Source organism: Marmota monax, unplaced genomic scaffold, assembly GCF_021218885.2.
Source record: "Marmota monax isolate L192 unplaced genomic scaffold, Marmota_monax_Labrador192_F-V1.1 WCK01_AAM20220418_F8-fsc00157, whole genome shotgun sequence".
NCBI classification, from domain to species: Eukaryota; Metazoa; Chordata; class Mammalia; order Rodentia; family Sciuridae; genus Marmota; species Marmota monax.
Window position 1 is genome coordinate 1,505,014 of NW_026694573.1, and position 22,194 is coordinate 1,527,207.

At 43.1% G+C, this 22,194-nt stretch overlaps 1 protein-coding gene across 7 annotated transcripts in view; it reads left to right on the plus strand.

Annotated features, from left to right (window-relative positions):
- Med15 (mediator complex subunit 15) overlaps positions 1–22,194 on the plus strand; it is a 72,595-nt gene that overhangs the window by 14,274 nt on the left and 36,127 nt on the right. For 6 of the 7 annotated variants that reach the window (XM_046421252.2, XM_058571746.1, XM_046421255.2 and 3 more), the window contains exons 2-3: positions 8,762–8,849; positions 21,838–21,889. In XM_046421252.2, the coding sequence (XP_046277208.1) occupies positions 8,762–8,849; positions 21,838–21,889 (140 nt within the window). The remainder of the gene's footprint in view (positions 1–8,761; positions 8,850–21,837; positions 21,890–22,194) is intronic. The other variant, XM_058571747.1, reaches the window with a different exon arrangement.

The following is a 22,194-nucleotide window of genomic DNA, read 5'->3' on the forward strand; positions in this document are numbered from 1 at the left end:
CTGGGTAAATCAGTAATGAATGTTCACATTTTATGCCTACACAAATGATACACCTGAGCATAGTGGCATTCTGCAGTTGATCATTTCCCACTTCCCCAAGGGGGAAAAATGTATTTTAAAAACTGCCCAGTTTTAGCTGGGAGTGGTGGTGCACTCCTTGTAATTCCAGTGTCTTTGGGACTGAGGCAGGATGATTGCAAATTCAAGCCAACCTGGGCAATTTGGAGCCTGTTTTAAAATAAAATGTAAAGGACTGGGAGTGTAGCTTGCTGATAGAGTGGTTGCCTTGTCTGTGTGAGACCCCAAGTTCAAGCTTCAGTAACACACACACACACATACACCCCTAATCTGTGAATGTCATGTTAGCATGCATCAATGAGGATTCTGTAAACTCTGAGAGTTTACAAAAAAAAAAAAAAATAGAAATAAACCTGCCCAGTTTTCTGTGTACCTGTTGCTAATTCTTCTGATATCTTTCAGTTGCTTCTCAGCACAGTTCTCCCCAGGCTCTATATGATGAGCTCTATGTCAGTTACAGTTCTTTCCCAAAACCTCCTTTCTGGAGCCATTCAGGTAATGGCCACAGGTATGATGAGGACAGTTCTCATTGGTCTTATCTCTCCATTTGCACAGCTCCAGCCTGTGGTTTATGTGTGTTTTGTTTCTTGTTTCTTATATTCTGTGTCTCATTCTTGGTGGTTCCCTTTCTTATTCTTCTAGTTTCCTGGAAAAATGCTCATGGGAGTTAACTTTCCAGAGACCATGCCAGTTTGGGTGCATTTTGACTTCTCAGTGGGGCATTCTTCCTGGAAGATTTAATTACCTTCTTTCTTTTCTTTCCTTTTTGGAGGTGCAGCTTCTCTGTGTTTCCCAGGCTGGCATCAAATTCTTAGGCTCAGGTGATCCTCAGCCTCCCAAGTAGCTGCAGTTAGAAGCATGCACCACTAGTACACCCAGTGTGCTGGAGAATTTAGATGCGTGTTCCACTGCTATGCCAGCTGAGTTCTTCACCTTAAGGGTCTGTGGTGCTGAGCCTCAGGATGATCTACCATGTTCCCCAAACTTAAGTGCTGCCCTTTGGGGGAAGTTCCTCTGAGACATTTTAGGGGAATCTAATTCTTTTCACTTTTTAGGCTGACTCTAATGTGTGAATGTTGGCTCTTTGGGCTGCCTTTTCCTTTATCTATTTCTTTGTCTTTGAGCTCTGCTCTCTTGCTAATTTCCTCCAAATTATCTCTAACTTTTCCCTTTTTATAGGATTCTTTCTTTTTTAGTGAATGCAGCACAATCTTATCTCTATTTCTACATTTTATTTTTTCTGCTGAGTTTTTTTTTAATATTTTTTTTTTTAGTTATTGAGAGAACTTTATTTTTTTATTTTTTTATATGTGGTGCTGAGAATTGAACCCAGTGCCTCACATGCCACATGCCAGGCAAGTGTGCTACTGCTGAGCCACAGCCTCAGCCCCTCTTCTGAGTTTCTTTTACCTCCTATTTACTCTCTTCTTCTGGTGTTTTTATCTGCGTGTTAGGGCATCCACTAGCTCCTGGTTGACATTGCACTCTTAAGAGGTGTACTCCAAGGCTGAGGCCAAGTGGTCTCTCAGCAGGTGAAGCTTGTTAACTGAAGTTTTGCTAGAGGCTCATCTGGGTACAGGTTATATCTGAGTCCTTCCTCCAGAGCATGGTCTTCCAGACACAGGGGAAGGGCTGGTTGGAAGGCAGATCTGTGTTGTTAGTGTGGATTAGGTCACTGAGTCAGCCCTCTCTGTATCCTAACTGCCTTCTCAACTGGGTAGACTGATCTCCCTCTCCAGTTTATGCTTTTCCAGAGAGTAAACTTCCAGTGGTCTCCTGATGGATTGGTTACACATGGTGTGAAGTGGGAAGGGAGTGCAGGAATAGCACATAAGGAAATTGGATTGCCAGAGCCACTGTCTCAAATGCCAGGGCTGGACTTGAGCAGCTGAAAACACTGAATATTAGAGACACCTTTCCCTTATTTCTCCTATTGATCAGTGGTATAAAGGTGGTAGACATCTTTTTTACTATGGCAAAATCTTTTTTCCTTTATGGGGTCTACTTCTGGTGACATGGCTAGGAAAACCTTCATCATCCTGATATTATATAACTTCCTCTGTTGTCTTCTAGAATACCTTATGATTTGAGGTTTTTAAATACATGGGGTGAAGGATCCCATGTGCAAGAGCCAGGCTTCTGTTTTGTGTGAGGAAACAGACTGTCTTCATATACAGGTGGCAATTTACCAGCTGGCCACTTTAATGGGGTGAGGTGGGACTGGCAGAAATTCCTCCTGTACCACCAGAGGTCATTGACTCACGAGTGTTGTAGTTCTTAGAATTAGAAGAAACCCACAGAGGTTTCCTTTGGGAAGAACATAACATCTTTCACACAAATGGATGGGAGAAAGCCTCCTGTTCTAAGGTCAGGCAGGTAAGTCTGTGATCCAGGAAAAACAATCTTCTTGTGTTATGTACTCGAGGAGACCAGACCAGTAGACGCTCTTGGGAATTCATGCTTCCCTTCAGTAGTGGGGAAGAAGGTCAACCAGGGAAAGGGACCCAGCAGTGCCAGGGGCAGTAGTGGAGAAAGTAGGATCGAAGAGGCCTCATGAGAAGTGAAAGAGCCCTTCATTGGGAACTGGGACCCTCAGAGCAGAGTTTGAAAGAAAAAATCAAGGATCAGGGAGCAGGGGCAAGGGGAAGCCAGCTATCATTGTACCTGTGGGAACGCCCTTCCCTCCAGTTGCTGTGGAGCTGGCATTGTGATTTTATGTGCCAGGTGACTCAGAGTACCAGTAGGGGAGCAACCCTGCCCAAGGGAGCCACAGGTACTTGCTAGTTCCTCACCACCTGGAAAGGAGCAACACCAAATCTGTGCAGCGGCTCTGTTTTGGAATGTTGTCTTACTATACCATCTAGCAGGTTGTTTTCTGACTTCTTTCTTTCTTTTTTTTTTTTTTTTTTAGTTGAAGATGAACACAATGCCTTTATTTTACTTATTTTTATGCGGTGCTGAGGATTGAACCCAGTGACTTACCCATGTGAGGCAAGCACTCTACCACTGAGCTACTCTCCCAGCCCTCTGACTTCTTTAACATAAACTTAGTGTTTCCTGTGTGTCCATGTACCTTAGAAATTAACTGCTATCATCCTGAGTGCAGCCTTTGCAGGGAGGACACAGTAACACTGTGACTTGGGTTTGGGGATAGACTGTGGCAGCCAGCCCAGAGCAGGGCCTGCTTACCATAGGCCTCACTGGCATTAGCACACTTTGAGTTTTATGTCCATATGTATTCTCCCAAGGCATTCAGTTTGACTTGGTTTTCTGGTTTTGTTTTCTTTATCATACAGTGATTTAGATAACAAGAACTAAGTCAGGATTCTCATTGATAAATTGGGTTTTCAAATTTAGATACAGGGAACAACAGGCCCATGCTGGACAGAAGCTGTGCCAGCTGGGCCTCACACTGTGGTCTCTGTGTGCACCATTCTTCTGTCTTCAGCTCTTCAGAGGTCTCTGAAGATGCCATATTTGGATGCATGGAGTAATTCAATACCCAGAGCTAGGCAGTGGCCAGACTAGAATTAAAGCCCATGGCCTTCCTACTCTGCCTACTTCCTTCCAGGCCCAGCTGCCCTGCGCCTCCACCCACCCCAGTACATGCCATTCCCCAATCACCTTGACCTTCACTACTTGGATGTGCTTGGTTGGGTTTTGATCCCCCCAGTGCCTGCCATGTTGTATTTTACTTTTACATATCATATCCCATGAATGTGCATGGCCTGTTCTCCAACCCTGAGGTGGATGCCCTTGTTTCTGCCCTTAGGGTGTTGATAGTATAGTGGGACCAACAGACAGGAACCAGTGATTCCTACAGGATGTTTCACAGGTGACTACAGGGTTTCTGTGAGGCAGAGAGCAGGGGCGGCAGGTGGGAGGTCCCAAGAAGGCTGGTACAATGTTCAAGCAGTGTGCCAGTCACTGTTTCCAGGGCCCTGGGGAGCACTGATAAGGAACAAAGTAGGAGGTCTTCAAGGCAGGCAGGGACATCGTGTGACTCCTTTCTACACTTATTGGTAGTTGTGTGACTTGAGTGGAGTAGGTCGAGGTTGTTGGTGGAAACTAGAGACCAAGACCCATTGAGGAATTGCCACTTTTGTGATGGGAGATAGGGCAAGTTTGAACTTTAAGGGGTTGGAAGTGGCATTGAGGAAGTGAAGGGAGTTCTCATGTATCTGGCATGGGCACTTGGTGCAGAGAGATGAGGATATCAAGAGGTTTTCTTCATGTGAAACTGCTAGCTAATCAGGCAGGGTCAGGCAGTGTTTTTAAGACCTACTATGTTCCAGGCAGGTCTGGCCAGTAAGGACATCCTCAAACTCCCTAGAAGGTGGAGTTGCAGTCCTATAATGATGGGTTTGTCCTCTGAGGCGCTGGTCAAAATCAGATACTAGCTGAACCTTGACCAAGAGGAAGCTAGTCCTTGGCTCAAGGGCGAGCTTGTATAGCTTGGGTTATAGAAAGGGCCATGTGCTCTTGAGCTAGTGTCTATCCATATGTCCATTTTAAGAGGGCTGGCTGGTTGCAGTCAGGGAATGACTCTAGACCCCTGTGTTACCTGGTTCTAACACCATCCTTGCAGCCTCCAGTTCTTTGGTGGTCACCTAATATTCTATGAACACATAGTCAATTTTGGACAGGATGTGGTAGGACAGCCACTTAGGGTCTAGCCTTGTGAGCTGACATCAATTTGCTCCTTGACCTCCCCTGGCCTGAAAACCCTTGTCGGGCACTGACCTCCAGCCTTTATTGTGTAGGGGAAAAGCTTACTGTTATACTCTGCAAAAGCTTACTGTTATACTCTGCTCTGTTTGGGGATTTCTTGTTGTAAGATGGTTTCTCGCTCTCTTTCTCCGCCTCCCTGCCCCTCCCCTCCCCCCCCCCCCCCGCCACCCCAGCTCTTTCTCTCTCTCTCTCTCTCTCATTTTGAGTCAGGGTCTTGCTAAGTTGCTGAGGCTGGCCTTGAATTTGCAATCCTCCTTCCTCAGCCTCCCAAGTCCCTGAGTTTATGTGTGTGTACCACTGTGCCTGGTGAGATAGTTTAACTTCATTTACTTCTGTTTATTGACAGTTGCAGGAAGACTTTTGTTTTTAGGGTATACAGGAGTTGTCATTTGGATCCAGGTGGTCAGGAGGCATTCTAGGGTTGGTGAGTGGAAGGGGATCTTGACCAAAGCTGGTGCTATTCTCAAGGTAACCAGGTCCTGACCATAGTCTCTTGTTGACATTTGAGGGGCCAGATTGCAGAAGGGAGGATCCTAGTGTGAATTGTGGAGCCTTTGCAATCAGTGCTGAAGGAACAGGGGCCTTTGACCAAATACTAAGATAGCAAGGGAGCCAAGATTGGCGTCTGCTGATGGTGGAGTTAGATATTTAAAAAAGGCAGAAGTATCTGCTTTCTGCTTGGCCTGTCTTCTATTTTATGATCTGTAGATTAGAAACAAGAGCTAAAATACTTAAACCCCAGCAGGGGCTGGGGTTGTGGTTCAGTGGTAGAGTGCTCACCAGGCACTGGGTTTGATCCTCAGCACCGCATAAAAATAAATACCAATAATAGCAGATGGAATATATACACACACATATATATATATACACATATATATGTGTGTATATGTGTGTGTGTGTGTGTGTGTGTATATATATGACTAAAACAGTGCTCAGAGCATTTTGATTTATTCTTCAGCCCTCAAACATGAAGAAGCTCTCTGGGCAGGCACTGTGGAAGGGACATGGGAATGAGAGGGTACTGGGCTGCCCTGAAGAAACCTGACACATGGAGTGCCTTCCTCCTTAGCTCTCTAGAGCCCATGCAACAGCCCTTCCTTTGCAGCTCATGGCAGTAATGACCTACCCATTTTCCTCTTTCAGCTTCCTGCTCTTGAGAGGCATTTTCTGGCTTGTCAGGATAGGCTTATTTCTGGCCTTTAGCCAGGTCAGTGCTCCTCCAGTTCTAAGTCACTAATAGTTGGTGCCCACACTGTCCACATCATCTCTGACAATACCCTGGTAGAATAGGGCATCCTCCAGTGTGTCTTCTGGCATTCAGTATACTTTGCCCACTGTTCATCAAACATGCTTCTTTGGCCCAGTCATGGTCATCCCACTACCTCAAAGCTATTGCAGTAAACTGTATTCTGGGTCTGACTGACCACATGCCAGTTGTCTTTGCTTCAGTGGAAATGCACCTTATCATCTGGAACTGGCCAATTTGCTCACTATGACTAAAGTGACTGGTGGTAGCCTGGAAGGGATGCTCTTACTAGCCTGGCTTACCCTTCAGTGACTGGTGCTCTCTAGCACAGAGCCTATCTCTGTGACCATGTTCCCCCTCAAGCTCCTCTGTACCCCCTTTTCTTCTGTGTTCATATCTAGTGACCCGGCTACACTGCCACTGGCCATGGCCTTCTGCTCCCTCTTGGGAAGCCTCCAGGCTGTGTTGCTAGACTACAAATGTTTGCTATTTCTGCTCTACTTCCTTTGGACCTCCTATTAGTCCATGGCTCTGTGGCCCTCATCCCCTTCTAAGTACCTGTGTGGTTGATTTACCTCCCAGTCCATCTTGACACTGCTGTTGGAAAGTGGAAAGAGGAACTTGTAGGGCTTGGGGTCACGGGTGAATTACAGAGGTGTGCTGTGTCACTTATCCTATTGAAAATGCTTCTTAAATCCTGTCAGGTGACATGTCCATTTCCAGTGTGAAGTGTCTGTGCCATGCTGGCCTCAACTGTGCACACCAGGTCCTCACCAGCCCTCTTGCCTGTGTTGTGCCTTTGCTGTGCTTGCCTATAAATCTGATCCTGCGTTGCATGTGGGCTGGTTCTCATGTTACTGTTTTATATCATTCCTCTCACTTCTCTTGTGAACCTGTGGACTTTTCCACTCATGCTTCTGCTCCACCCCTGGATGCCTTGCAAGCAGGAACCTGTTGCTGCCTCACTTGGCAGCAACAGGTTTCTGCTGTGGGCTTTAGGAAACAGGAGAAGTAGGGACTCCAACCATACTTGTTGAATGAAGGATCTAATAGCGCAACGGGTCAACATTGTTTTATTTTTATTTACATTAAAACAGGTTTGTACATCTCTTAGCATGAAGCCTCCTTTCTGTGATTTCTTTTTTTAATATAACTTTATTTTTTTAATATGATGCTGAGGATCGAACACAGTGCCTCATACATGGCAGGCAAGCACAACCCCAGCCCAGCCCCTTTTCTGTGATGTTTTTTTTTTTTTTTAAAGAGAGAGAGAGATGGAGAGAGAGAGAGAGAGAAATTTTTTTTAATATTTATTTCTTTTTTAGTTATTGGCGGACACAACATCTTTGTTTGTATGTGGTGCTGAGGATCGAACCCGGGCCACACGCATGCCAGGCGAGCGCGCTACCGCTTGAGCCACATCCCCAGCCCCTCTGTGATTTTTTTTTAATATTTATTTTTTACTTTTAGTTGGACACAATACCTTTACTTTATTTATTTATTTTTATGTGGTACTGAGGATTGAATCCAGGGACTCGCATGTACTAGGCCAGTGCTCTACCGCTGAGCCACAACCTTAGCCCCTCTTTCTGTGATTTCTTAGAGATCACAAGGGTGATGCTGCAGCCCCACATGCGCATTCTTTAGTACCCTGTTTGGGTTTGGAGTGGTGAGGGTGTTTTCAAGCACCAGCTGGACTGGACTGGTTTATTTATTCCATTCAAGTGAGGCCACAGAGCCCTGACAAGTCTTGTTTGTTTATTAACAAGTCCAGTGCTGGGAAAACAGGCAGGAAGAAGACCTACACTACAGGGAAGAAGGCAGACTGTGAACAGAACAGAGCATCCTGTCTCTTGGGAGATAGATGCCCAGCTCAAGCCTGCTATCGTGTTTCTTCCTTTCTAGCAATGCATTCCTGTTCTTTCTCTGTGTGTTTGTGTTATGCATGTGTGCATACATATGTGTGCAGGCATGGAGGAGGGTAGTGTATGCTGTCATTCAAGGGAAAACTGAGTTTAGCTCATGTGCATAATTCTTTATAACCAGGAGCAGCAGTGTGGTATAAAACTTTTAGTAATATTTTCTCTTGTTGTGCCTCTGTTAGTAAATGTGTTTTGAAGATGTTTTTCACATTCGTGTGATCTGTCTCCTTCTGTCCCCAGCTATAAGCTGTTGAATTTGGGGCGGGTCTCTTTGGTCATGTTAGGAGAACATGAATTGTTCCACAAAGGGACCCTTTCCTTGGGAGGAACTGAGAGATGACTTCTGTGGGCCCCTTCAGTTTACAGAGGAACATTCTGAAACTGAGGTTCCATTGTGCTCAGTGGCAGGTTTGGGTAGGCACCCAGGTCACTCAGAAGGCAGGAAGTAGAGACTGGCTGGCCACCCAATGGTCATGCTTGATTTTGTGTTGGTTGTGAGCAGTCTCTAAGGAACAGTTCCCCTTTCCCATCAAGCCAGTGGCTTGCTTTTGCTTCATGGTGACCACCTTTCCTATTCCTTCTTTCTCATGGCCCTGTCCTCTTACTCCCTTGTTAAGCTTTCTGTCATTGCTCTGTTGAGGATCCCTCCCTACATGTCTTGATGGGACCTCAGTGAGGCTGCATTCTGGGAACAGCACCTGATCCTTCCAGGGGCAGCTACCATGAAGGGCCTAATGGCTAAGACTTGCTATTGTGTGTAAATGTCTCTTCTTTTGTGTTTCAGTGAGGATGCCATGAGGAAAGCTGGTGTGGCCCACAGTAAATCTAGCAAGGATATGGAGAGCCATGTATTCCTGAAGGCCAAGACCCGGGTAAGGTCTCCTTGGGTGGAGTCCCTTGTTAGAGAGGTTCAGAGAGTGGGAAGTTGCAGATTCTGAGAACTCTACACTAGGGTCCTAGGGAGTGGGTTGTTTGATTGCTCACTGGTTAATCACAGACATAGTTGGCTTTGTGTGCAGCATTCTATGTCAATGGAATGAGGAGGATACTTCGTGGGCATCCCTTGCTTCACTGCTGGTATCTTCCAATCTGTGGCCAGCCCCTATGTATCCTACAGGGGGCTCCCTCAAAACCTATTGTTCCCATGGAATGGGAAATGCTGGGAGTAAGCACTGACTCTCTCCTGAGCCTCAGCTCAACAGGGATCTTCCCTGAGCCCCATAGGCTCTAATGCGTGGATATAGAAGTGCACCTATTCCCTTTTGTGAAGTGAGGCAGGTAATATTGGTTAAGATCTGAGCCCTGGGACAGCATAGGTGGAGTGGGTAGAAGGATTTCTACGATGTGGCCTCTTATCTTGGGCTTCATATGATTGTCTTGCTTCCTCCATGGGCTCTCCCCAGAGCAGAGCCCTTCTAGTAGAAATGAAGCAAAATGGAAGAAATGAAATGAAATGAAACAGTGGTGTGTGTTTATGAGTACATAGTTGTTTAAGGAAGAGCCCCAAGAGCATGCATATTGAAGTGGGGCAGGGTGGCTTCTGTTGTGAACATGTGTAATAAGTATTTTGCTTTTCTTTTAAGAGCATTATTGAGATTGAATTCATATACTCTACAGTTCACCTGTTTAAGGTGTACAGTTCAGTTGCCTAGGATATTCAGAATTATGTGAACTATCACTATAATCTAATTTTAGAATATTTTTCCAAAAGAAACTTAGTGACCATTAGCAGTCACACCTCATTTCCCCCTCAGTCATTAGCAACCACTTTTCTACTTTCTGTTGCTATGGATTTTCCCATTCTGAACTTTTCATATAAATGTAGTCATACAGGACTGGCATGTAGTTAATTGTTAAAACACTTGCCTAGCATGCCTGAGGTCCTAGGTTTGATCCTAAGCACTATTTAAAAAAAAAAAAAAGATTCCTGGGGATTTATATTTATTTATTTATTTATTTTTGGTGTATGACTGAACCATGTTATAGCAGCAGGTACCTGATTTATTTTTATTGCTGAATAACATTCTGTCTGTGGATGGGTAGATCGTGTGTATGTACACACATACACACACCAACCTCCACTTATCAGTCGATGGACTTGGATTATTTACACTTTTGGCTATTATGAATAATGCTGCTGTAAATATTCCTGTAAAATATTTATAGGGTGTGTATGTGTGGTGCTGGAGGTAGAACTCAGGGCTCAGGGCCTTGAGCATACAAGGCAAATGCTTCTCTACTGAGCTACATCCCTAGCCCATTATAAAAGTTTTTGTGTAGACAAAGTTTTCCTTTCCTTTGGATACATACCTAGGGGTGGAGTTGCTGGTTCATGGAAACTCCATGTATAACTTTTTGAGGAACTATCAGTCTGTTTTCTAAAGCAGCTGTACCAGTTGAACCCACCAGAAGCTTATTAGGTTTCGTTTGTCCCCAACACTTATTATTGTCCTTTTTATTGTAGTCATTGTTTTAGTCAGCTTTTTCACTGCTGTGACTAAAGGACCCAACCAGCATAGTTATTGAGGAGGAAGAGTTTATTTGAGGGTTCATAGTTTCAGAGGTCTTAATCCATAGAAGGCTGATTCCATTTCTCGGGGCTCAAGATGAGGCTGAACATCATGGCAGAGTGTGTGGCAGAGGAAAGCATCCCTGATCAGGAAATAGACTGACTCTATTCTCCAGATACAAATATATACACCAAAGCCACACCCCAATTCTCAACTCCTCCAGCCATACCCTACAACTTTATTTACCCCTCAGTAAATCACTAATTGGGTGAAACTCTTAACCACCCAGTCATTTCTTCTCTGAACCTTCTTGCATTGTCTCACATGTGAGCTTTTAGGGGACACCTCACTTCCAAACCATAACAGTTATCATAATGAATGTGAAATGGTATCCATTGTGTTTTTGATTTACATTCGCCTGGTGACTATGATATTCAGCATCTTTTTATATGCTGGTTGGCCATTTGTATATTTTCTTTGGAGAGATGTCTATTTGTATTCTTTGCCTATTTTGGGTGTGTGGGGGTTGTACTAGGAATTGAACCCAGGAGAGATTAACCACTGAGCCAAGTTGCCAGCATTTTTTTCTTTTTCTTTTTTTTTTTTTTTTGTGACAGTGTCTTGCTAAGTTAGCCAGAGAGTTTGACCTTGAACTTGAAATCCTTTTGCCTCAGCTTCTTGTATTGCTGGGATTATAGGCATGACCCTTCTCCTGTTTTTTAATTGAGTTGTTGGTCTTTTCATTTTAATTTTTAAAAATTTTTTAAAATTTTTTATTTTTATTTATATATTTGGGGGATGGGATATTTTACTGATTTTGTTAGTTTGTATTTTCTTACAATTAAAAGAACTTTGATGAGGCTTATTGAACTGACCGTCTCAGCTTTAAAAATATAGACATTGTTAAGCACTGTTTATTGTTTATTCATAACAAACAAACTCCAAAACTTAATAGAATAAAGCAGGAAGTTATTTCTCCTGATTCTGTGAGTCCGGAGTAGGAACAATTGGAATTGCCCAGCTGCACCTTTCTGGTTTTGCTCTGACATCTCATGTGGTTGCTTAGTGAGGGTAGCTGGGATTGTCTGGAGGGTCCATAAAGGCTTCACTCAGGTGACTGCATGTCACTTTTCCCAGTATGGCCTCCACTCTGGTATCTCTAGTGGCAGAGCTCAGACTTTATTATAGTACTGTGGCTGGCTTTCAAAAAGAAGAAGTGCCAGCCTTCAGAGGTTTGAATACAGGAATTTTTTTTAAGAGAGAGAGAGAATTTTTTTTAATATTTATTTTTTAGTTTTTGGTGGACACAACATCTTTATTTTATTTTTTTATGTGGTGCTGCGGATCGAACCCAGCGCCCTGCACATGACAGGCGCTCGCGCTCTACTGCTTGAGACACATCCCCAGCCCCAGGACATTTTTTTTAGGGTGTGTGTGTGTGTGTGTGATGGGGATTTCACCCAGGGGCACTCTACCATTGAGCTATATCCCTAGCCCTTCCAGCCCTTTTACTTTTTATTTTGAAACAGGCTTACTAAGTTGCCAGGGTTGGCCTCAGACTTCAGTTCTTCTGCCTCAGCCTCTCTAATTTCTGAGATTATAGGTGCGCATCTGCATACAGGAAGTGTTAAGTCCAGTGAAGATTCCGGGTTGGGAAAATCACCTTTGCCTTTTGGCGTGACCAGTGGCCAGTGATTATTGCCTAGCTATAATGGAAACTACCTCAGAGACCTTCCTAGCAGCTGAAGAGTAAGCCTTCCATCCCAAAGGACGTGCTTAGAAACACAACAGCCCCTGACCATCCCCGTTCACTCTGCCTTAGTCTTTCATTTACTGCATATCGAATTATTTATGCTGCCCCTTAATGATTCCAGTCCATTTGCTTTGTTTGAGTTGGCTTTAAATCCCTAATTTATAAAGGAGGCCCTGGCTAATTGAAAGAGAAGTGTTTATGAGAACAGTGTAGGAAAATTCCTGTGTCATTTTCACAGAGACAGACATACTTGGGCACTGCCATCTGTATTTGTCTTCAGGTCAGAATTGCAACTCAGGCACACTTTAACCTCCCCTGCTGCCTGAGACCCTGTTAGAACAGCTGTGAAAAAAATTAAAAAGTAGGACTCTGGAGCAGGGGAAAAGTTAGGGAATAATGATATCTCTGTGGACCCAAGAGGAGCTCTGAGGTAGTGAGTCACGGAGAAGGAGGATGACCTTCCCTTGGAATTCTGATAGGCTTGCAGGTCCAAAGATGCCTCTCTAAGGGAACTGGAGAACTAATGAGCACTTCAGGCAGTTTAGTGTATACTCCAGGGCAGAGAAAACCTTGAGTGTTTTTCTCCAGAAGAATTCACCAAATTTCCAGAGTCGACACATGCTTCCAGTGTTCATTCCCCAAGTTAAAGCCCTACCCATCCTGGCATTGGCTCACTCTAGGTTTCATAGCTAGATCTCCTCTTCAGAGTACAATGTGATGTCCCCGTGCAAGGCCATCTTCTGAGTTCTTCACGTATGTGAATCTCTCGAGCCCCACTTAGACCTATAAAGAGGGTACAGTATTATTTTTGCCAGTCAACATACAAGGAAATTCAGTCACATACGTGCTAATTGCCCTGCTCAAAATATCATGTGGCTGGTTAGAGGAGAGCTGGGTTGTAATCCTAGGGGTCTGGTGTCAGAGTGGATGCTTTTAAGCCATGTTTCTCATTGACTCCCACCCAGCAAAGCAAAAGACATTCAGACACCCACTTTAATCCTCGAAGACTTTAATTCTTATGGATGGGACTCCTCTATGTGAAGGAGCTGAGGGAAACAAAAATAGCCATGTCTGGGTGGTGGGCCATAGTTCATAATAACAACTCCATGCATTCCAGGCAGCCTTTTGATACTTTAGGAAGGTTTAGCAGTCAGGGATCCTGGCACCTGTCATCACCTAAAGGGGAGTATGGAAAGATGCTTATTGGGTATATTAATTTTATTTGTTTGTTTCTTTTTTTTTTTTTCTTTTAGTTATAGATGGGCACAGTGTCTTTATTTTTATTTATTTTCATGTGGTACTGAGGATCGAACCCAGTGCCTCACATGTGCTAGGCAATTTGCTCTACTGCTGAGCCACAACCCCAGCCCCTAGAACTGGGTGTATTTCTGTTTGCCTGATCTTTTTAAAATTAAACAGTTGTTCTTTGGTATCTGTGAGGGATTGGATCCAGGATTCCCTAAGGATTCCAAAATTCATAGATGCTCAAGTCCCTTGTATAAAATGGTATAATACTTGCATAAAAACTGCACACATTTCCGGTATCCTTTAAATCATCTCTTGATTACTATAATACCTAATCTAATGCAAATACTTATTGTACCAAATTGGCTAGGGAATAATAATGATAAATGGCTATGTGTGTTCAGTACAGAATACAATTTATTTTTATTTATTTATTTATTTTTTTGTACTAGGGATTGAACCCAGGGATGCTTTATCCCTATGCTACATCCTCAGTCATTTTTATTTTTTATTTTGAGGCAAGATCTTGCTAAGTGACTGAGGCTGGCCTCAAACTTCTGATCCTCCCACCTCAATCTCCCGGATCACAAGTATTATAAGTGTACACCACCATGCCCCATGAGACTGTATCTATTTGTTTGGAACTGGGGATTGAACCTAGGAGCCCTTTACCTCTGAGCTACATCTCCAGCTCTATTTTATTTTTTATTTTTTTTATTTTGAGACAGGGTCTCACTAAGTTGCTGGAGGCCTTAGTAAGGGTGAGACACAAGGGGTGTATGTGTGGAAGGTATGTGTATGTGTTTGTGTATATGTATGTGTATATTCACGTACATTATGAATTGACTAGTGCAGAAGTGAACCCTGACAAAAGAAGCAGAGAGCATTAAACTGGCAGGCCACTTGGGACTAATCAATCAAAGAGGAACAAGAGCTGAACTACCAACCAGCTGGAATAAATGAGCAAGAGCATAGATAATCAGGCCCATTCTTTGGGGGAGGGATTTACAAATATTCGTCTGATATTGATTGCCTACTTTCAGCCTTTCTAGGGACCTCAAAAGCCCAAGATCCAGCTTTTCATTGAATCTGAATATATCTTCTGCTATTCCTATTGCATCAAGGGAGTTTACCTGCCCAAGAGTTCAGGCGTTAGAAGTGCTGATACTTAGAACTGATAAAAGCATAAAGTATATACATTAGAAGCTGTAAACACATGAAAAGATGAGCATTTTCTTTTCTTTTAAGATATTTTAATTTTAGATGGTCACAACACCTTTATTTTATTTATTTATTTTATGTGGTGCTAAGGATCTAACCCAGTGTCTCACATGTGCTAGGTAGGTGCTTTACCACTGAGCTATAATCCCAGCCCAAGATGAGCATTTTCTTAACTGTTGAGATTTCCTAGAAAGTCCTGGGATTGTGCTTGGTGCTGCTGGTTCATAAGGAGGCTCCAGTGTTCTTATCACCATTAGCAGTGTTGCTTTGCTTTGATGAGTTTCATCTAAATGTATAACTGTCAGGACTTCTGCACTGCCTTTAGTAAACATTTGTTCACAAGCCTAATTTTAAATTCTAATTGTTCAGTTTTCAGGAGCTGTATTATGAATGTATCCAGGCCCTAGAGAAACATTTTACAAACATCTAGAGAGCAACATTCTCCCTAATTTACCTGTGGGAAAAAACAAGTACAGGGCAAGTCAAAGGATGCATGATGCTTAGCTCGTTTGTTGGCTTGTGCATACTTGGATTCTCTCTTGCTTTCTTTGTTGTTTGTTTTGTTTTGTTTTCTCCTTTGCAGTGCTAGGAATTGAGCTCAAGACTGCTTTATCACTGAGCTACATCCCCATTCCTATAAGGAAACCAAGTCATAAAAAAGTAAATAAATAAATGAATGCATACATACATAATTTGAACAAACAAATCTAGTTTCTCTTAATTTTAAAGTCCAAAAGTCTAAAAATCAATATCACTGGTCAAAAATCACCATGTTGGTAAGTCTGTATTCCCTCTAAAGGCTCTCAGGGACAATTTTCCTTACATCTTCCAGCTTCTGGTAGCTGCTGGTGTCCCTTGGTATATGAATGTGTCATGGCAGGCTACAAGACTCAGCATCATATGGTAAAATGTCGCTCTGCTCTTTTTTTTTTTTTTATTAGTTGCTCAAGACAATACAGTGATCTTGACATATCATACATTTGACTCAAAAGGGGTATGAATTCTCATTTTTCCACATGTACAGATTGTAAGATCACATTGATTATACAGCCATGTATATACATACAGTAATACTAGTGTCAGTTGTATTCTGCTGCCCTCCCTATCCCCCCTCCCCTCCCATCACCTTTGTCTACCCAATCTACTGTGATACATTTCTCTCTCTCTTTTTTCCCTTCCCCCTCACACCATCATATATGTATTTTGTGTAACGATGAGGGTCTCCTTCCATCTTCCATACAATTCCCCTCTTCCCTCCCATGCCCTCCCACCTCTCTTCCCTGTTTAGTGGTAATCTTCTTCTCATGCTCTTCCTCCCTACTCTGTTTTGAGTCACCCCCCTTATATAAGAGAAGACATTTGGCATTTGTTTTTTAGGGATTGGCTAACTTCACTTAGCATAATCTGCTCAAATGCCATCCATTTCCCTGCAAATGCCATGATCTTGTTATTTTTTAGTGCTGAGTAATATTCCATTGTGTATAAATGCCACATTTTTTACCTTAACATCACCTTCTTCTCTGAGAGTGAAATTTCATTCTGCCGCCGCCTCATGAGGATACATATGGTTGCAGTTAAGGGCCACTCCCCTTTCTCAGGATCCTTAAGCACATCTGCAAAAACCCTTTCTCCAAATAAGGAAACACTTACAGGGTTCCAGGGGATCAGACCTGGTATATTGGGGCCTATTATTTAGCCCGCTAAAGATGGAAAGTTGACTAGTGATTGCCTACTGATGGGGTTGTGGCTCAGCTGTAGAGCACTTGCGTAGCATGTAGGTTCGATCTTCGGCACCACTTAAAAATAAATAAATAAAATAAAGGTATTGTGTCCAACTACAACTAAAATATATATATATATTTATATATATATATATATATATATTTTTTAAACTACTGAATGGTATACTTTAAATGGGTGGACTTTATGGAAAGTGAATTATATTTCAATAAAATGATTATATTTGTGTGTGTGTATATTTGTTTAGTTTGTGCTTTGAGATAGGTTCTCACTAAGTTACTCAGAGCCCTGCTAAGTAGAGGCTGGCTTTGAGACTGAGTTTGAACTTATGATCCTCATGCCTCAGCCTCCCAAGCTTCTGGGATTACAGGCATGTGCCATCATGCCCAGCTAAAACTTTTATATTTTAAAAAATGGAATCAGTGAAAGTTGTAGAGAATGTGTCTATCTGTCCTTGGTAGCAAGGTCAGGGCAGCGTGGTTTCCTTGAGTGGGTAGGGGTAAGGGATGTTGTTGGGGCTGCCTTGGCTTGAGGTTTGATAGATTTTTAAATATGTTAGGAAAACTTTCAGAGTCATAAATGTCCACACTCGTAGAGCCTGCAGTTGTTGCAGTTTGGCCTGTCTGTGTCCCTCTTGAATTGTTCAGGGCAGGTCTCAGCTTTCATGGTGTTGTATGTCTGCAACTGCAGAATTTCTCCACACAGGACATGCACCAGGGCCCCACTTAACAATAACCCAACCTCAGTCAGCGTAAAGGCCTTGTTCACGTCTCAGCAGTTTTTTTCCTAGCAGTTGGTTTATTTGAATCAGGATCCAAATGAGGATCTGTTCTCCCCTCAGGCCTCTCTCAGCCTGTAGAAAAAAACAGCCCAGCAGTCTTCTGCAAGGTCTCTCACTCCTGCCTGCCCCCTCATTGTGAACTGGGTTCTAGAATGAAAGAACAGAGGGGTACAGTCTTGTTAGCAAGAATGGACCCAAGATGACCTTTTCTGATATTTCTGGGTGACTTGATGCTTCAGTGAGGCACAGTTGTTGGGGGTTTAGAGGGGTGGCAGCATGACTCCTAGTAAAGTTCTCCATTATCCAATAATTCTATTGTTTAATTAAGGATTACAAAATGATAACTGTCTTTAATTCTGGCTCTTCCATATTTATTACATGGAAGTTGTTGTTTTGTTTTGTTTTGTTTTGTTTTTTTTTTTTTTTTGGTCAAGAAGCATTATCTATCATCAGGGAGGATTTTTTTTTTTTTTTAAATATTACTTGTTCTAGACCACCAGGAATGCTGTTATTATTCCTTCCAGGGCAAAGAGTGCCCTCAGTGGGCCACAGATGGGTTCTCTTCTTTGAGCAACGTTTTAACTTCAGGGATGTGTATTTGGTGTATTTCAGTTCTTTGTAGTAGTTTGCATTGATGTTTTCATGGTCCTGTCCTCCTTTGATGGTAGCTCCCATGCCCCCTGCACTCTTAGGGCTCCTTACATAACCCTTTTAGTCTTTTCTAGCTTGCTGGTATTTAGGCCCTGGGATTGCCTGTTCCTCTAAGGATCCCTGAGTCCTTTTTTGAGGGTAAAATGGCATTTAGTGCATGCAATTGTGGACTCAGCTCTGCTCATTGCTTTTGGGCCTTTTTGTGAATAGAACTAAGAAATACATGTTTTTGAAATAACAGAAATGCCCCATAAGTCAGGTGTGGTGGTGCATACCTGTAATCCCAGCAGTTTGGGAGGCTGAAGCAGGAAGATTGCAAATTTGTGGCTAGCCTCAGCAACTTCATGAGACCCTGTTTCAAAATTAAAAGAAAGACAAAAAAAAAAAAAAGCCAGGTATTATTGAAGTGATGTTTCCAATTCAGATTTCTTTTGCAGGATTTTTACTTTGGTTTTAAACCATGTCTTTTCTGTTACTATGAACATCTTGTTTTTTCAATATCATTAGCATAATTGCTTGCTTTACTCTCAAGGGGTTTCAGAATAAATGGTAACAAATTGTGGACTAAAAGTTTGAGATTATTTTGCAGCTTTGTCCTTTAAAAATGTATCCTTGTAGCATGTTTAAGTTTTTTGTTTCCTGTTTAAAAAAAAAAAAAAAGCTACTTAAAGGAATTCTTTTCCCTGTATGTTTCTACCACTGACTTGATAGTTAACTCATTTGTTTTGGTTGGTTTTTGAATTTGGAGGGAATTGTGCTGCTTTTTTTTTTTTTTTTTCCTTTTTGTGGGGGGTACCAACAATTGAACTCAGGGGTACATGACCACTCAGCCACATCCCCAGAACTTTTTTATATTCTTTTTAGAGACAGAGTCTCACTGAGTTGTTTAGGGTCTAAGTTGCTGAGGCTGGCTTTGAACTTGGGATCCTCCTGTCTCAGCCTCCTGAGCTGCTGGGATTATAGGTATGTGCCACCACTCTGTTTTATCTTTTCCGTGGTGAAAGATTTACATGTTTTCATGGCAAAGACCAGTAGGTTTGGAAAAGGCTCATTTCCAGCCCAGTTACTCTTTCTTGTTTACCCATGATTTTGGTTTATTCTTCCAGTATTTCTTTTGACAGACTTAAGTGTTTTGGATTTCCCAGGTCTTACACAAAAGGCAGCACTTAGTAACAGAGTACATAGTTGATGGTATTTTATACGGACTGTGCAAACTTCTCCCACTCTCTCTGAGGCTCACTCCATGGCATATTTTTGAGCCTCTGTGCAAGCAAGACTTGCACACGTCAAGCATGTGTTCTGAGTCTTAAGCTTGTATACGTGTGTTTTTGGTGTGCCAGGGATCAAACCTGGGGCCTCACACATGTTAAGCACATGCTGTACCACTAGGCTACCCTTTTTTAGTTGTTGACAGACCTTTATTTTATTCATTCATTTATATGCGGTGCTGAGAATCAAACCCAGTGCCTCACAGATTTGAGACTAGCGCTCTACCAATCCCAGCCCTCAAGCTTTTTTTTAATGCTTTCATTTTCTCATCTGTGATCTGGACATATCAGCAGCACTAGATAGTTGGGGTAATTAAAAGCATCAATATATGTATAGTCTTTAGAGGAGTGTTGTCAGGGGTGAGTGAGTTGAGTGTTGGCTGCTCTTGTTATGGAGTTATTTTTTTAATATTTTGTGGGAGGTTGTAAATGGATATAGTACCTTCCTTTCATTTATTTATTTTTATATGGTGCTGAGGATCAAACCCAGTGCCTCACATATGCCAGGCAAGCACTCTTCCACTGAGCCACAACCCCAGCCTCTATGGTATTATTGTTTATGGTCTTGTAATAACAGACTTGGGTGTAGCCTGGACACTTTAAATTTTGATAATGAGCAGAGGAGTTGGAGGGAAGATGAGGTAGTAGTTATCTGCCCTTGCCCTTTTTTCTGGGACCATTATGGCAGATTGGGTGCTTTGGAGCAAGGGAGTACCATTATCTCTCTGTCTGGACAGGGACTGGAAATTCTCACCCGTAGGGAGGTAAGTTAGGTACCATCATTCACAGCAGAAAATAAGCAGCTGGGGGCGTAAAAGATAGCCCAGCCCTGGGGGATCAGCAGTGCAATGTCAGATACTGGAACTGACCCATAGACTTAGCCCCACATATTCTTGGGTGACTTGCTTTTGGGAGAACATTAAAAATGTGTTTCATCTATTAGAAAGTTTCTTGACCATCAGGGTGACTTACTGACCCTTTTTCACACAAGGCATCTGTTCTCCTCTACCCAGCCTCAAATTTGCAGAGCTGGACTAGACCTTGATGGCTTCCTAGCTCTGGGCCAGGAGTGGCAGGTGGAAGTAGGCACTGTAGCATGGTAACATCTACTCATCTGACTACTGGCAGTGGGTGTAACTAGGTTCTACTTCTGTGCCGAAGGCATTGGGGACATGCTCTTGAGCATCATTTATCATGTCTTAAGTCTACGTAAACCTGTTTTTCTTTCATGATAATAGAGAAAACTCAACAGATTCTTTCAAGGTATTGCAGACCTACAAGGTAGTCCAGTCTCCTAATGAGAGGTCAAATATGGACTGGCTGACTTCCAAGTTCTCTCCCCCTAGACCTGACTGCCTCATTTCCATTCCCGGGTTTCCTTTGGCTCCCACACTTCTATTGCTTCCACTTCCCAGGTCTTTCAGGTACGTGGCATTGGTAGGCAACTGAGTATGTATGGGGGTCCCTTCTACCCCTGGCATGTTGTCTTTCCTACTAGAAATTGTTGGGGTCATTAGAAGTTAGAGTACTGACAGAACCCCCTCAGGTTCCCTGTGTTCCAGCAGTGCTTCCTTGTACCTTTTTCTCCTCAGCAATTCCTCCCAGCTTCTTTCCATTGGGCCTTTTCTCCTTCCTGTTGTCCTGTTCTAATTACCCTAGCTGAAAAATAGCAGTAGGGTGGAGTGTGGAAATAGGTGAAGAGTGATAATGATGTAAATACAGTATCTTTAGGTTTTAACCCACACCCAATTCATGTTTATTTTCTTGTCCCTTTTCTCTGCTATCTTCTGTCTAGTGGACCCTCAGTACCACAGTGACTTAGGAGGATGATTGTGCAGCAGCATAGGAATAAGGGCTTCCCCCTTCTGGGCTGCCTTGTTAGAAGGATGGGTATTTCCATGGAGAAGAAGTATGCTTCTCTGAAATAAGATTTTAACTCAGACATCCTTCTTGGTAGTGATTTCCCCAGAACACCCTTGAGTGCCCACAGGACAGTTAGTGGAAGACAGGCCCTTCTGGGCAGTTCCAGAAATGTGGCAGCTTAGACAGGGCCTGGGCAGTCAGTGGCTTTTACCTGTCACCTTTGAGTAGCATTTTGCTCCCTCCCTTGCCTGTGTAGCTAGCAGTGAAACATGGATTCCCAGCAGGCACAGCCAGGGGTGCCCCAAGCAGATTTGCGTGCACATACCACGTCAGCAAGGGAAAGGCAGCAACAGGCTGGTCATTAAAAACAAAAGCTCTTCCATACCAGTAGTGTAAAGACAGCTGTGGCCTGTACACGTCTGCTTCTGATAGGCCTTGACCTTAGGCCACCTTCTTGCCCTCTCTGGACCTGATTTTGCCCTCTGTGACAAGAAAGGACTTGAGGTGACTCCCAGCTCTCTCAGCTGAATGATTTTTTCCATTTGTTTGGAGGAGCTGCCTTTTGAAGGCTCTCTGTACCTTTCTTTCTTTGTTTCTTTGTGCCTTTTATCAGCAGCAGAGCAGAGCACTGACAGCTCTCCTCTGAGAGATGGATTCCAGAGGAGGCTGAGCTGGGCTGAATGACTGCAGCCATCTCAGTTGGCCCCAGAGGCCAGCAGCCTTGAAGGAAGAACCTCTGGTTGGCCAGGGTTGAGGGGGTGGGATGGGGGAGTCACATGGCTATGCTTCTCCATTTGGATTTAAACTGCTTCCTGTTTTTACTTTTAGGATGAATACCTTTCCCTCGTGGCCAGGCTCATTATCCATTTTCGAGATATTCGTAAGTAAGATTTCACATTTCTGTTTTGTTGTGATCACTGTGAGAGGCAAATTCTATTGCTATCTGTTGGCAGCTCTCTGGGTGGATCTGGGTGTCTGAGTTGGAACATCTGTGTCAACTTGTCTGCTTCTGGGAAATTCCTCACTGCATAGCATTTGATTCCAAATTCTCCATCCTCCCAGAGCCTGAGTCTCAAAAATGCTGATTCTGACATGGAAATGTTGGCCTCAAAATGGTGTATACTGGACTGCTGTTTTCACTTGTGTACTTGATCTCTGTTTTTATAGAAAGCTTTACACTCTGGG